This window comes from Arachis ipaensis, chromosome B5, assembly GCF_059453495.1.
Source record: "Arachis ipaensis isolate K30076 ecotype BB chromosome B5, ASM5945349v1, whole genome shotgun sequence".
NCBI lineage: Eukaryota > Viridiplantae > Streptophyta > Magnoliopsida > Fabales > Fabaceae > Arachis > Arachis ipaensis.
The window spans coordinates 146,601,407-146,615,061 of record NC_142440.1 but is presented as its reverse complement, the minus strand read 5'-3'; the positions used below and the strand labels follow the sequence as shown (position 1 = coordinate 146,615,061).

General features: G+C 29.7%; 2 protein-coding genes across 2 annotated transcripts; one reads left to right on the top strand and one right to left on the bottom strand.

Annotated features, from left to right (window-relative positions):
* The first annotated feature begins 2,013 nt into the window (after positions 1 to 2,013).
* Positions 2,014 to 8,192, top strand: LOC148566132 (strigolactone esterase D14-like). Its single transcript, XM_088488807.1, has 2 exons — positions 2,014 to 2,510; positions 7,386 to 8,192. The coding sequence occupies exons 1-2, from the start codon at positions 2,122 to 2,124 to the stop codon at positions 7,828 to 7,830; spliced, it is 834 nt and encodes a 277-aa protein (XP_088344933.1). The 5' UTR covers positions 2,014 to 2,121; the 3' UTR covers positions 7,831 to 8,192.
* A 309-nt stretch (positions 8,193 to 8,501) lies between these two features.
* On the bottom strand, positions 8,502 to 12,315 carry LOC107644341 (nudix hydrolase 20, chloroplastic). Its single transcript, XM_016348178.3, has 9 exons — positions 11,927 to 12,315; positions 11,492 to 11,556; positions 10,964 to 11,150; positions 10,778 to 10,858; positions 10,186 to 10,311; positions 9,509 to 9,588; positions 9,285 to 9,400; positions 9,070 to 9,190; positions 8,502 to 8,726 (listed from the first exon to the last, which is right to left on the bottom strand). The coding sequence occupies exons 1-9, from the start codon at positions 12,212 to 12,214 to the stop codon at positions 8,657 to 8,659; spliced, it is 1,134 nt and encodes a 377-aa protein (XP_016203664.1). The 5' UTR covers positions 12,215 to 12,315; the 3' UTR covers positions 8,502 to 8,656.
* Positions 12,316 to 13,655: the final 1,340 nt, after the last annotated feature.

The following is a 13,655-nucleotide window of genomic DNA, read 5'->3' as shown; positions in this document are numbered from 1 at the left end:
TTTTTTGCTAAATAAAAGATAAACTTCTAGAAAGTATTTAACATTTAATATTGTACTACTGCTGTATCATGTAATGAGAGTAAGGGTCATGTACAAATTTATTTTACAAAATATTTAATATCGTCTCTTATATAGTAGTGTACAAAATTTAAACAGCAAGAGTAATATATTTTCAATATATTGAAGGCGTGAAATTTCCCTACATATATTATACTAGTTGAACTCTTTATTATAATTAATTGTACCTAAAAGTTTATTAATTTAATATTTAAAAATAATGTATGTTTTAGAGGGATATTGATGATATGTATATTCTAGCTAGTAGCAAAGATAGATACAATCCACTGGACGTTGAAATTTTCTTCTTCTTTTTTTAATTATTTATTTAAAGTTTTATATTTCTTTTGTGATGGTGGGTCGCTTACTTGCTATGTGGACCTCCGCAGCTATGCACTAGAATACTTCTAAAAATGTCAAAGCAAATAAATGACTCCAACTATCTAACAATTTCATAATAAATTCACCGCTTTTGTTTTTACGAAATAAAATTGTTAAAAGAAAAAAAAAAGTTGAGGAAGCAAATAAACAACACTCCCTCGCCCAATTTTATGAGGGGGCTTTGTCTTATGTTTTGTTTTGATTGTTATATGTTAGTTGTTTTGTAAGTATTGAGTGCTTTTTTTCCTTTCGAGATCGAAAATCTATAACCACTGATCTAAAAAAATTATGGTAATGGAGATATATGTCAATGTAAGTATATGAGAGGATATTTGAATATAGAATTGGTGATGAGGAAAAAAAAATTTCTTTATAAAATGTGATGGACATAAAAACCACTTTAGTTCGATAAGGAATAATTTTAAAGTGGGGATGAAATTGTAAGATATATTTTTAAAATTAAATATATGAAAAATTATATTTAAAAAGGTTACATCTCTTTTTAGAATTATGACTTATTAAAAAGTTATAACTTAATAAAAGATTATGACCCATTAAAAAGTTGTTTCTTTTTAAAAGGATGTGTTTTTTTTCGTGAAATCAGAACACACCAATTTTTACAACAATTTTTTTTCTTATTTCATCATTTCTATTTTTTTCATCTCAACACCTTTTTTCTTTTTTTTATGCGCAGAAGAGAAAATAAAGAATATAATTTTATAAAATATCATTAGTGCAAGATTTGATTATGTGAGTATAAAAATAAGTTAAGTATTTTTTATTATATATTACAAAAAACTTGTTGGTAATCTATTGTGCACACTAAAATAAATGGGTGGGGATGAATTAAGTGTAAAAAAAAATGTGTCACACACCTTAAAAATTGTGTCCTTAGTATGTAAATTTAGATATTTATTCAAGTTGAGTTTTAAATGTTTATATTTTTAAGAGTTTTGAATTTTTTGTGTGTTGGATATTGACTGCAATATTAACCGTGTAATATCAGCTCTTACCTCTCAAGACTTGTTTATTTTTATTTAAACACAAATAAAATTAAAAAGAACATAGTATCATATAAAAAAGAAAATATCGTACACAACGACACATTAATGTATGTCGATACCAATAAAAAAAAATAATGCTACATGTACATCAAAATCAATCACTAAAATTAGTCATCAGTATAAAATACATAGGGAAGTGTTAGGGAAACAATGAAAATTTTGAACAACATAAACAACCACCAATTAAATGAAAATACACTACACCCTAATTTAATGTTACTAATTAAATTTACTCTTTTAACCTTATTAATTCACATTGTTTACACATTGTTCAAAAATCTTGTTGGTTACCTATACTTTTTCAAATAGATATTGGAATATAAATACATATTGAAAATAAATTAAACTACACATATATTTATACACAAATACATTAGTTGCTGACTTTAATAACTGATTTTAATATACAAATAGCATTATTAAAAAAAAAGAAAAGTCTAATATGAACATAAACAAGAAAAACCTTTTAACTAGTTGAACTAAACAAGAGTTTCATACTTATCTGCCTATTATAAATATGGACAAGGCCAACAACCAATAAAACCACACATCCTCTCTCCAAATAGTGCCTCTCTCTATCTATCTAACTCTCTCCCAACAAACACAAAAGAGAAGCAAGATGATACCAGAGAAGGGGCTATCAAGTGCTCTAAATGCAAGAATAATAGGATCAGGAAGAGAGACCATAGTTCTTGCACATGGTTATGGGACAGAGCAGTCAATATGGGACAAGATCATAGCACCCATGTTTGATGACAACAACAATTACAAGGTTGTTCTGTTTGATTGGCCTTTCTCTGCTGCTGTGGAGGATCAAAGCCTCTATGACCCAAATAAGTATTCTTCACTGGAACCCTTTGCTGATGACTTGATCACTTTGATGACTGAGATGAACCTTAAAGATGTAAACTTTCTTGGCCATTCCATGTCTGGCATGATTGGTTGCTTGGCCTCCATTAAAAGACCTGATCTCTTCAAAAGGCTTCTTCTCATTGGTGCTTCCCCAAGGTTTCTTTCTATTACTTACATAATTATTACTTCTTCTTTTTACTACTTTCTATAATTGTTTTATTTTCTAACTAATATTTACTTTTTACATAATATCGCTAAAAAATTTATATAGAATATTTTATTACTTAATAAGTTTTAATCACTAAGTTAATTTTTAAATTTTTATTTTGTCAAACAAATTAATCTTATATCAGATTATTTATATGAATGAACTGATCTCAAATTTTTTTTTAAATTATGTTTTTATTGAATAATAATAATAACTAAAATTACTAAAATTTGACATAAAAATAATTTGTCTAACAAAATAAAATAAAAAATAGAATTAATTGAATAATTAAAATTTGTTAAAAATTAAATTGATTTGCTAAAAGTTCCGATTTGGGTATTTCTGATAAAATTGTTGCTTTTCTAGTTTTTTTCCTCTTGAAGAGATTTTCTTTGTACTTTATGGTTGTTACTAGATTTCTAGCTAGAATAGCTAGATGCATAGTTGATAGTTCTTGATAGTTCTTGACTTGACATATTCTTTGAAAGTTTTCAAAGTGATGATTTGATGGTTTCTTTTTATTTGTTGTCTCCCTCTTTTGATAGTTCTTTGTGCTCTCTCTAAAGCTTTTATTTGTTGTTGGGGCTAATTTTAAGTCCTTGTGTATGTTATTAAGAAGCTCTCTTTGAATTTCTTCTTCCTCTTTTTGTATTTTGTTTTTTGTTTTTTGTCCTATGCCTTTTTATTGTATTTTTCATTTTACTTTTTGGGATATGATATTTCAATACCAAATGAAACTAGATTCAAATCTTTCTAAAATTTAAAGTGACAAATTGAGTATTATCACAAAAAAAAAATAATAGTTAAAAAATTATTTATTTTTTCAATGATAAAATACTTTTCATAAATCTTTTTAGCAAGTGTTTTTAAATCATTTATTATAAGAATACTTGTTAGTACAATCTTATTTTTCATAATGGTTCCATTTCTTTAAGAATATTATCATTTTAACGTCTTTTTGTGCAAATTATTTAAACGATGAAATTGATAGTGACTATTACTAAAGAGGAGTGTTAAAAAGCTAGTAAAATTTATTATTTTTAGTCAGCAGTTAATTATTAATATTTAAAAATATTAATTAAAAATACATCATTAGATTATTAGACTAAATAAAATGAATTTATGACTAAAAGTGATGGTCAAAAATAATAAATTTTATTAATTCTTCAGTATTTTTTATTACTAAAATTTAAAGTCATATTTTTTATAATATTTTTTATTTTTAAATTAAAAAGTATTTTAAATATTACAAAATATTAATTTAATTTTAATAGTACTTTTAAAATAGTCAAATTGTATATTCGCTGTAGTCAGCATAATAATAGCCATCATAGCAAAAAAAAAAAAAAGTTATGTACAATAACTGTCTCAATTATGTTACAGTAACTAAATTTTATATTATATCTATCAATAATGAACTTATGATGGTTATAATGTTTTTATAGAAAAAATACCCTGCTAAAAAAATACGTAACTAAAATCTGCTGTTATATTTTACAATGTTTATAAATATATCTAAATATTACGAAAAATTTTTAAGTATATCGGTATTACAAGTGAATTTTAACTGTTGTTTTTAATTATATATTATATATTTTTTATAATTAAAACTAATAATTAAAAATAACTGAAATATCGGTATATCAATATACTTAAAAAAATTTTAATATTTTATAATACAAATATTATTTCTATCCCTATTTCTCCCCACCCGTTTCTCATACATGCATGTATTCTTCTTCACTCTTAACTTTGTCACTTCTTTTCCTAATTATTTTTAATTTGTGTCACCAATCCCGTCATCTCTATAGAATTTGTTTTATCCCACACGCTATTTGTTTTCTTCACTTTAATTTTCTCTATCCGATGCAATAGTAACTTCTCCCTATAGGAGAACTATAATAGTGCATTTTATAATTATTATTTTAAAGGGAACTTGGAATATTTTATGTCCCCAAAATTCTACCTAGGAGTCTAAACATTCACTCTAACGAGGAACTCATTTGAATATTTAAAAAAAAAGTTAGATGAGCAATAAAATTAATTATTTTTAGTCAATAATTAGTTAATAATATTTAAAAATATAGACTAAAATATATTATTAAATTGTTAGACTAAAAAATTGAATTAATAACTAAAAATATTAATAAAAAACAATAATTTTTATTAATTCTTGAACTTTTCTCTATTTAAAATTAGCATTTATAATAATCAGAATATTCAAATAAATATTAACACAAAATATGATATTTAGATATTTAAAAAAATAAATCAAGAAAAAAATAAAAATCAACCAACATAAACTTGTGATTTTTAAATTTCAGGTATACACTTCAATTTTTAGATGTACAAATTATTATTAGTTGATGCTGATTATAACTTAACATATTAAAAAAAATTAATTTCCTATATCATAATCCCAAATAAATTAAACCAACCAATTACAAGAAGAACCAAGCAAAAAATGTGGTCTGAACGCGATTGGGTGAGCGATGAGAGAATCCAAATTTTATTGTATTGTTGTGCTAATATCATTTTCAGCATGGTGGGTTTGTTGCAACTCTTGCTTTCATCCACAAATAACATATTATAATAAATTGGATCATGTTATAGTTAGGCCACACAGGCTGTAACTCTATATGTATATATAAAAGGAAAAGTATATGGAACCAAAATGTGACCAACCAAAAAATAAACAAAATCGTTTAATTAAAATCACTTTTTGAATAATATGTTTGAACCGCTCCTGAGATCACGGAGCACAAACTAAAACCCGATTTTTTATGGAATCCAAACACATTTTGCCTGATTTTTGCTGATATGCTTTTGGTTCCTAATTGTTCTCTATATAAAAAACAAAACTTCACTTTCCCTTCCCACTTTCCGACTTTAATTATGTTGGCACAAAACTTTGATAAAATCTAATTTGGAAGGTTGTTCTCTAGGTTCCTCTTTAAAATTTGAACCACCAAAATTAGCCGGCCAATTAGCCCCATCAACAAATTGAATATATAAATACTGTTGGAGCATTGGTTTTTGGTGTGATGGCTGTCTATGTCTTAGACCTTTAAAAATAAAAAAAAAATAAAAAGAGAAGACACACTTTTTAGAAATATTTTTTTTTAATTTCGTTTGTTTTATATTGCTTTTTTTTAAGTCTAACAATAATCGAATTCTAAAATTTTTAATAGCAAAAATTTTGATGCTATATTATGAAAATATTTTTTCTAAAAATTTAAAATAATAAAAGAAGACACATCAATAATTATATTTTTAATATTTTATCAGTTTTTATACTATTAAGTTGCATTTGAATTTTATATTTAAGACCAAAATAGGAAGATAAAAATATGTTCTGATGAAAGTATAATTAATTCATTATAATTATAATAAAATAAGGAATCAATTTCTGCTGGAATATAAGATGTTTGCTTTTTTGTTTTTTGTTTTGCAAAACTAATAATTGGATGTCATATTCATAAAAGTTCACATTATAATGTTCACAAAAAAAGTTTTTTTTGTTTAGAATTTTTAGCTCTTTTTTTGTCATTTTTTATGGTTATTGGTGTCTAGTGAACACATATTTATGATCCTATTTTTAGTTTCATTGGATTCTCTATAGCGTCTAGAACAACTTTTCTTGTCTTGTTTTATTCCATAACAAGTCAAACCTATGAGTATATTTAATGGAGATTTGGAGGAATTTAGTACACATTTTATTTTTCTAAAATTGTCATTCGCTATATATATTTGAATTTAATTTTGATGCACTGTCAGTGTAAAGTAATTTTATATGTGCATCTAATTATGTAATGTCATATTAGTAAAAATAATTACCTTTTACATTGATCGCATGAATGGTCATTCAAAACAATGGATGTAATTGCACCATTGTTGTCAAACTCTCGAGTTAACTCGTAAACTCGTACGCGTTTACGAGTTTAGATATGGAATCGAGTTGACTCGGGCATAGACTCTATCCTACTTAAAATCGGCTAGACTCGGTCAAACTTGGACAAACTCGTGAGTCTAGAACCGAGTTAGCGAGTTTGTGTTTTTCTTCATTTTTGCTAAAAAAGCGTCATTTTGAAAAAAAAAAACATTTTTTTATTGCTTCTAATTTTAGCCTATTGCTTATCGTTTATGTTAGATAGCCAGATAGTTCACCACTTCATGGCTAATTAGTAATTAATTATTTTTATTACAGTTAATTTGATTATTTGATATTGTTCAATGTTCAATTAAAGATATAGTATTACAGATTTAGAATTTTTAATTTTGTGTGTTCTATGTTGTATTTGTATAAGAATAATTATAGAGGATTTGAATGTGTAATTTAAAGTATTTGTTATAATGTATGCTATTATTTTAATTTATTATGTGCTTTAAGATTGATATTATTAATTTTGAAGGGTTAGAATTGAGTAAATATACATTATGTATGTTATATATATATAAACTTCATAACAGGTGAACCCGTACGAGTCTACGAGTTAACTCGCGAGTCGAGTCTAGGTCAGCTCCACGAGTTTACTTAGACTCGCGAGTTTAATAACCTTGAATTGCACGACTGTGTAAAACATTTTATTCTGTCAGTGCATTAAAATTAAACTCTATATATTTATAAAAATACTTTTTACTATTTCTAAAACTTAATCTAAGATCATTTAATAAAAATGTGTAAGATAATTACCATCTCGACTAATCTCACATGTCATTATTACAAATGCTTAATAAATAAGAGGATTAGTGCCAATTAATAAACTAGTATTAAAATAAAAGAAATATATTTAATCCTTCTTACTTTTTGGCATAACATGTAGGTATACAAACATAGATGACTATGAAGGTGGCTTCACAAGCTCAGACATTGAAGATTTATTGAAGAACATAGAATCCAACTATGAAAATTGGGTTTCAGCATTCTCCTTAGGAGTAGTGGATCCAAATGATATGGCCTCAGTGAACAAATTCAGAGAGTGCTTGCAAAGAATGAGAGGTGAAGTTGCACTCTCACTTGCTAAAACAGTGTTTTGCAGTGACTATAGAGATATTCTTGAGAAAGTTGAGACACCATGTACCATAATTCAAACCTCTAGTGACATGGTTGTTCCACGTAGTGTAGCTCAATACATGGAGAAAAAGATTAAAGGGAAAGTTACATTGGAGATCATAGATACTAATGGACACTTTCCTCAGTTAACCGCACACCTTGACCTAGTTAAGGTGCTTAATGGGGTTCTAGGCTTTGGCTTCAATCAAATTTAGGTGTCTTCAGTTTGTTCATGTTTTCTCTAAATAGGTTTGTATCTCTCGATTTGTCTTTATATATATCTATGTTCATATGTAATTGTAGAAGCAACCAAGTTGAGTTGCTCTAGTTAGCTCACTAGTCCGCTTAAGTAAGTGTCAGTCGCTTTGTGAATGCAGCAACCCATTGACCAGCAACAAATTCGTAAATAAAGCTCCAATCAGCGGTGAATTAGTCCTTAAACTGTCAGATTGGGAGATGTCATGGGAAACAAATAAAAAATATGTAATTGTAGAAGCATATAAGGGTCTCTTGGTCGATTGTTGTGGAAATAGTGTGGTTTTTGCCAATTAGTTATTGATTTGTTTGTAGTTTGAAACCCTCTTTTTTTCTTTCTTTGTTCAATGTAGTTTGTACTTTTAGAATTAGTGGTGTCAAATTGCCAATTAGATTTGTGCAAATGTACCTTATTTATATTTAGTTTTTCTTCTCTTTTGTTTTTTTTTTTTTTTTTCAACATGAGGTTGAAAATGAGTCTCCTCTAATTTATATTTGGACACCCATTTGCACAAAAACATATACCATTTATTTTAGTCTTGAAGTAGTTGCAACTAGAAAAAGAAAGAAATAAAGAAAAATAATTCAGCGCCGAAATTTTGACTAGAATGAAGTCTAAGAATACCAAGAATTTTGGATCGGATGTGAGTTCTTTGACCATATTCAATGTCTGAAATAGACAATTATTTTTTCACAGATTCTTGAGAAAAAAGTAGTCACAAAAATTACCAATGTGAGCATAAGCATATACCAGTACTAGTAAATATAGTGATCATGCTTTGTGTGTTAGGAGCACTCTCCTATTCTTAAGCTTCTTAGGAGATCCAAGTATCCAAAATTTTCAGGACTGATGTACCTACAATAAACAGAACACATGAATCATCAAGATTTTGCTGGAACAACTCCAAGAATAATCTCGGAATACAAGAGACTATCCCTCTTCTATTACTTTGTATGAGTTGTAATCACAATTTATGTTTCCAACTGTAGAAAAACGGTTTAGCCATCCAAGTGCGGACGCAATTCTAGCTTTTGACCTATTGATAAACACTTAATCCTCCGGTTGAAATTTTCGTTTTACTAACATAGACATAAAGCATGGAGATTCCAAGGTAAAATGATGACTGCATTACCATTTTATACTCATGTTAAGATAAAAGCATATGCAAAGATGCAGAAGAAGATTATGAAAGAGATACCCGTGTCGGAACAGGAAATCGATGATTACAAGAGAGCAATTCGGCTTGAAAAATTGTGTCTTCCTTATAACTTCTGCAACTTGCCTAATTGGTATCAACTTGAAGCTCTCCACCTCTCCATCTGATATTTTATTTAACTAGTTATTTCAGTGGGCAATGATTTGCCGAAATTACCTTTTGATAGTATAATTGAAGAACATGTTTAATAGGATTACCTTCATTTTTCGGTATGAAATTTTCAGGAAGCTTCAGATCATAACAGAATAGAACATCCCTCTTGTATCTGTACCCATCTATGTCCATATATGAAACAGCACTGACAGGTTTAGCCCTGTGAGGAAAGCAATGTGCCAAAATTAGACAGCAAAAGAGTACAAAAGAAAAAATCGTAGCTCGTGCTAGACTCGGATGGAAGATGGTGTGATAATGGGAAACTTACCTGATAGAGATGGACCTGGGTATTCCTGCTTCCTCCTCGCATTCCTTCGCAACATTCTCCTTACAATTGATTCCATGCGGCTGCAACAGTGCCAATTAATTCGATCGTTAAAGATATACATTGACTGAAGGTAACACTCAAATATAGTAAATTTATTCATTTGCTGATACAGGTTTCGTTCGATCATTACACATAGTTAACAGTGTTCAGGTCCTAACCAACAAAAGCTGGAATGACAAACATTTCCCAGCTCTGTGAATAACTGATTGCATATCTTATATTTTCAATTTAAGTTTGAAGCTTCAAAAACTTGCTAGAAATTAAAAGGGTTCGTTTGCAATAAATAAACAAAGAGACCCAACAATGAAAATTGAGTCAATGAGGACGGATGCAAGATAATAGATGAATGGGCTGGATATTTGAAATGGCGAGAGAATGTAAGATACTAAAATTGAAGCGGAAAAATGTGGAGTTATTGATATTGAGAAAAAGAGATCTCAAAAAACACTTAGAGGAGTGTTCAAAATACTTAGAACATGTTGATATGCCATGAGTTGCATATCGTTGATGTGAAAGATACTGAGGATTTCTGATTCCGAAATTCATGCTTCACAAATTATATATTGCAGATAAATAATTGGCCTACTTTGCAAAAAAATAAATATGAAATTACACACCAGTCCTCCAGCAACTAGGTGATCGAGCATTCCGGGATATGTTTGTTTTGTGTTACTTCTCTTCCCTACCCACAGGTGCTTCTGCCCATCAATCTCAACATAGCCATTCATATGGATTCCATAAGCCTAATCTTTGAAGAGGGAAAACAGGTTCATGAAAATTTATAATAAACAATAGCTTCAGCATATAAACAGGCCTATCAATTAGAGAGACTCTTGTGATACTTTGCAGTTATTGTAAACAAAGAATTCAAAATTGGCAACTTTCAATTCCACAAACTAATATAAACTCAGGCTCTATTTGGTTTGAGAAAAAAAATTTCTATTTCTAATTTTAGGATTTGGTGAAGAAAAACAAAACTGAAAGCAGGAAAAATAAAATAAAATCCTAATTGTTGCCCAAAACAATAACTTGTGGCTAAATGTGTTTCTGAATAGTAGAAATAACAACATAGATTTAGGGGAAAATTAATAGGCCTGGATGATAGAAAAGATTTAACATCTGACTATATGACTTCAAACATATGCAGTAACTGGGATAAGTTAGAAAGAGCATTTGGTAATTAAGTACATGGAGCATTTTAACACACACCTTTATGCCAAAATACGGAGCTGCAGCACGTTCTAATGAAAAGAGAACAGGTGAGCCAAAAGATGATACCACAGGGTAGAGCTGATAAAATATGTACATGAAGCATGTGTAAGGCATTAGAAAACCACCAAAAAGGAGGATGAAATCTGACATGTTCCACAATTATAGTAAGTTCATAACCAGTACCTCATTCCGTATACCTGGAATATGCTTCTCACCCAAACACTTTATTACATATGTGACCGCACTGGTTCTTTCCTCGGCCGTCTTCAGCATTGGATGCAAGGAAACACATTCACCAACGGAGCCTCCATTGGAGTTATCTTTGATATAAACGAACACGTCGCTAAAGCTCTTGAAATTCTCAACAAACCTGAACACGAGAAAAATCTAAAGAATTGATTAAGCTAGTATGCAACAAGATCAACCAATGGACGCTCATGCTAACTAACTAATTAACTAAATAAGCATGCATGAACATAGATAGCATAAGGCTGGTACGGTATGCAGTTTGTTTTGGCATGCGATTCGCTACTTTTGTAATTTAATTACAAGTATTCGTTTAAAGAAAATTCGTTACACAGTATGCAGAACTGGAATTCAGAACACTATGTGCAAGTAATTGAGTGAACCAAGATAAGTAATGACATGACACAACACAAGAATTCCAGTACCCAAAAAGAGAAAAAGAGTAACAGTTTGAACAAATCTTACCCAGCGTGAACGAATCCAACAGTTTGACCCTCAATGACAAATGGAAGGAACTCGGATTGTTTCCCCTGAAATCAATCTCATTGTCAGTAACATCAAATACTAGTAAACTCAATCATGCAAAGTATGGAAGACTCTACTATTTAGAATTAGCATGACCCAAATTTCAAAAATCAAAATAAAGAAGTAATGAATTTTTTTTTCTCGAAATTTACTCAGAAAAACTCGGCCCGTAAAGGGAGCATAGTTCAAGACAATTATAAACAAACCAAACATAGTCTCAATTATGTCACTTCTATCTAAGATAGTCCCTAATTCACCAAATCTTGTATGGATATTTGAAAAAAAAAAAAGGCAAGGCATTAACTTTGCTTCAGAGTTGTGTACCCAATGAGGAAAAGAAACAAAAAGACGTAGAAAGGTGAGAACTTTGCTTACAGAGCCACGATTGCACAATTGGACTTTGTGGAAGTAGCCATGGAGATAGGAAGAGTTGTTGTCTTCTTCTTCTTCTTCTTCTGTAGATTGAGATACGCGAAACACATCTTCCCAAGTGAAGGTTCCAGTGGCTAACGCAGAAGAAGAAGAAATTGAACAAGAAAAGAAGCTGGATTTGATGGAAGAAGAAGGAAGGAAAGTGGAGGGAAAGGGGAGAGAGGGTTTTGAGGAGTACAAGAGTGAAGAAAACGTTGACAAGGGTCGACACTTACATAAGCACCAACCCATTTTCAAAGACTGCTATTCTTGTATGCATATGCTGTGTTTTCTTCAAGCCTATGAAAACCCGTCATCCAACCGTTTATTGGTTTTGTGTTCAATCGATTTAAGTTATGTTCGCCAAATAATTGAATTATAATAAAGCAGGCTGCTACACATCTATATAATCATAAAATCAAGTTGGTAGAAGCTCAAATAAAATCAGTCGCGTTAAATGGAGAATGAAAAATACGCGTCCGACACGAAAGAAATTTCTCCTTTTTCATTTGCGCTTCATTATGAAAAAACATTACATCTTCAACACGAAACCAATACACCAAAACACTTATTCGCTTCAAATCTCTCTGAACATCACTCAATTTCAATCACATTTTCTGCAGAAATCAATACTGCAAAGGAATCGGAAGAAGATTTCGCAAGCAATAACCAGAAACAAACGAAAACAGCAACAAAGACTACCAAAGGTATAAGAAAACTACTGTTTATTTAAAATCTTGCAATGTCGCGTTTCACCTACTTGCATTTTAGTTTTACTGGTTTGATTTGCTTCGTTTAGTAGATTGAACTATTGTGAACGATTTTTACAGTATAACTAGGGTTTGGAATGAAATTTGTTGTTATTTTCGTTCAATTCAGTGGATAGTATAACTAGGGCTTTAAAATATATGTGCTTGTTCTTATTGGTGTGGATAGTTTAACTAGAGCTTTGTTACTATCTTCAGTACTTCTTTTGCATGGAAGAATACTATTCTTGTTGATTGAAAGTTGATCATCATTTATTAACCACATGAACATTTTTCGGTTCGGTGGCCTTTGTGATTTTGGTTCTGTGCATGAACATTTTTCGGTTCGGTGGCCGTTGTGATTTTGATTCTGTGCATGAACGATTTTCGGTTCAGTTGGTTGTGGCATTTTAATTACCTTGATTAAGATATATATGCTTGTGCTTGTTGATGTATTGAATAAGTTTTGTTTAGGACAATTGGCATTTTAAAGAAGCCAATTTGCAAAGGTCATTTTGAAAGAACACCTAATTCATTAAATTTAAAAATCTTTTCTTTTGAAAGATGTTGATTTGATTAAGATATACGTGCTTGTTCTTATTTGTGTGGATAGTTTAACTAGAGCTTTGAAAATGATTGTTACTATCTTCAGTACTTCTTTTGCATGGAGGAGTAGTATTCTTGTTGATTGAAAGTTGATAATCATTTATTAAGCACATGAACGTTTTTTGGTTCGGCACCCTTTGTGATTTTGGTTCTGTGCATGAACGATTTTCGGTTCGGTGGGCTGTTGCATTTTAATTGACTTGATTAAGATACATGCTTGTACTTGTTGATGTATTCAATGAAGTATTGACCAAAATTTTTCATTACAGCAAAACACAACAAGAAAATGGCAACAATGAAGGAGAAGGTACATTATAACGTAAGCAGATTAAATATATTTA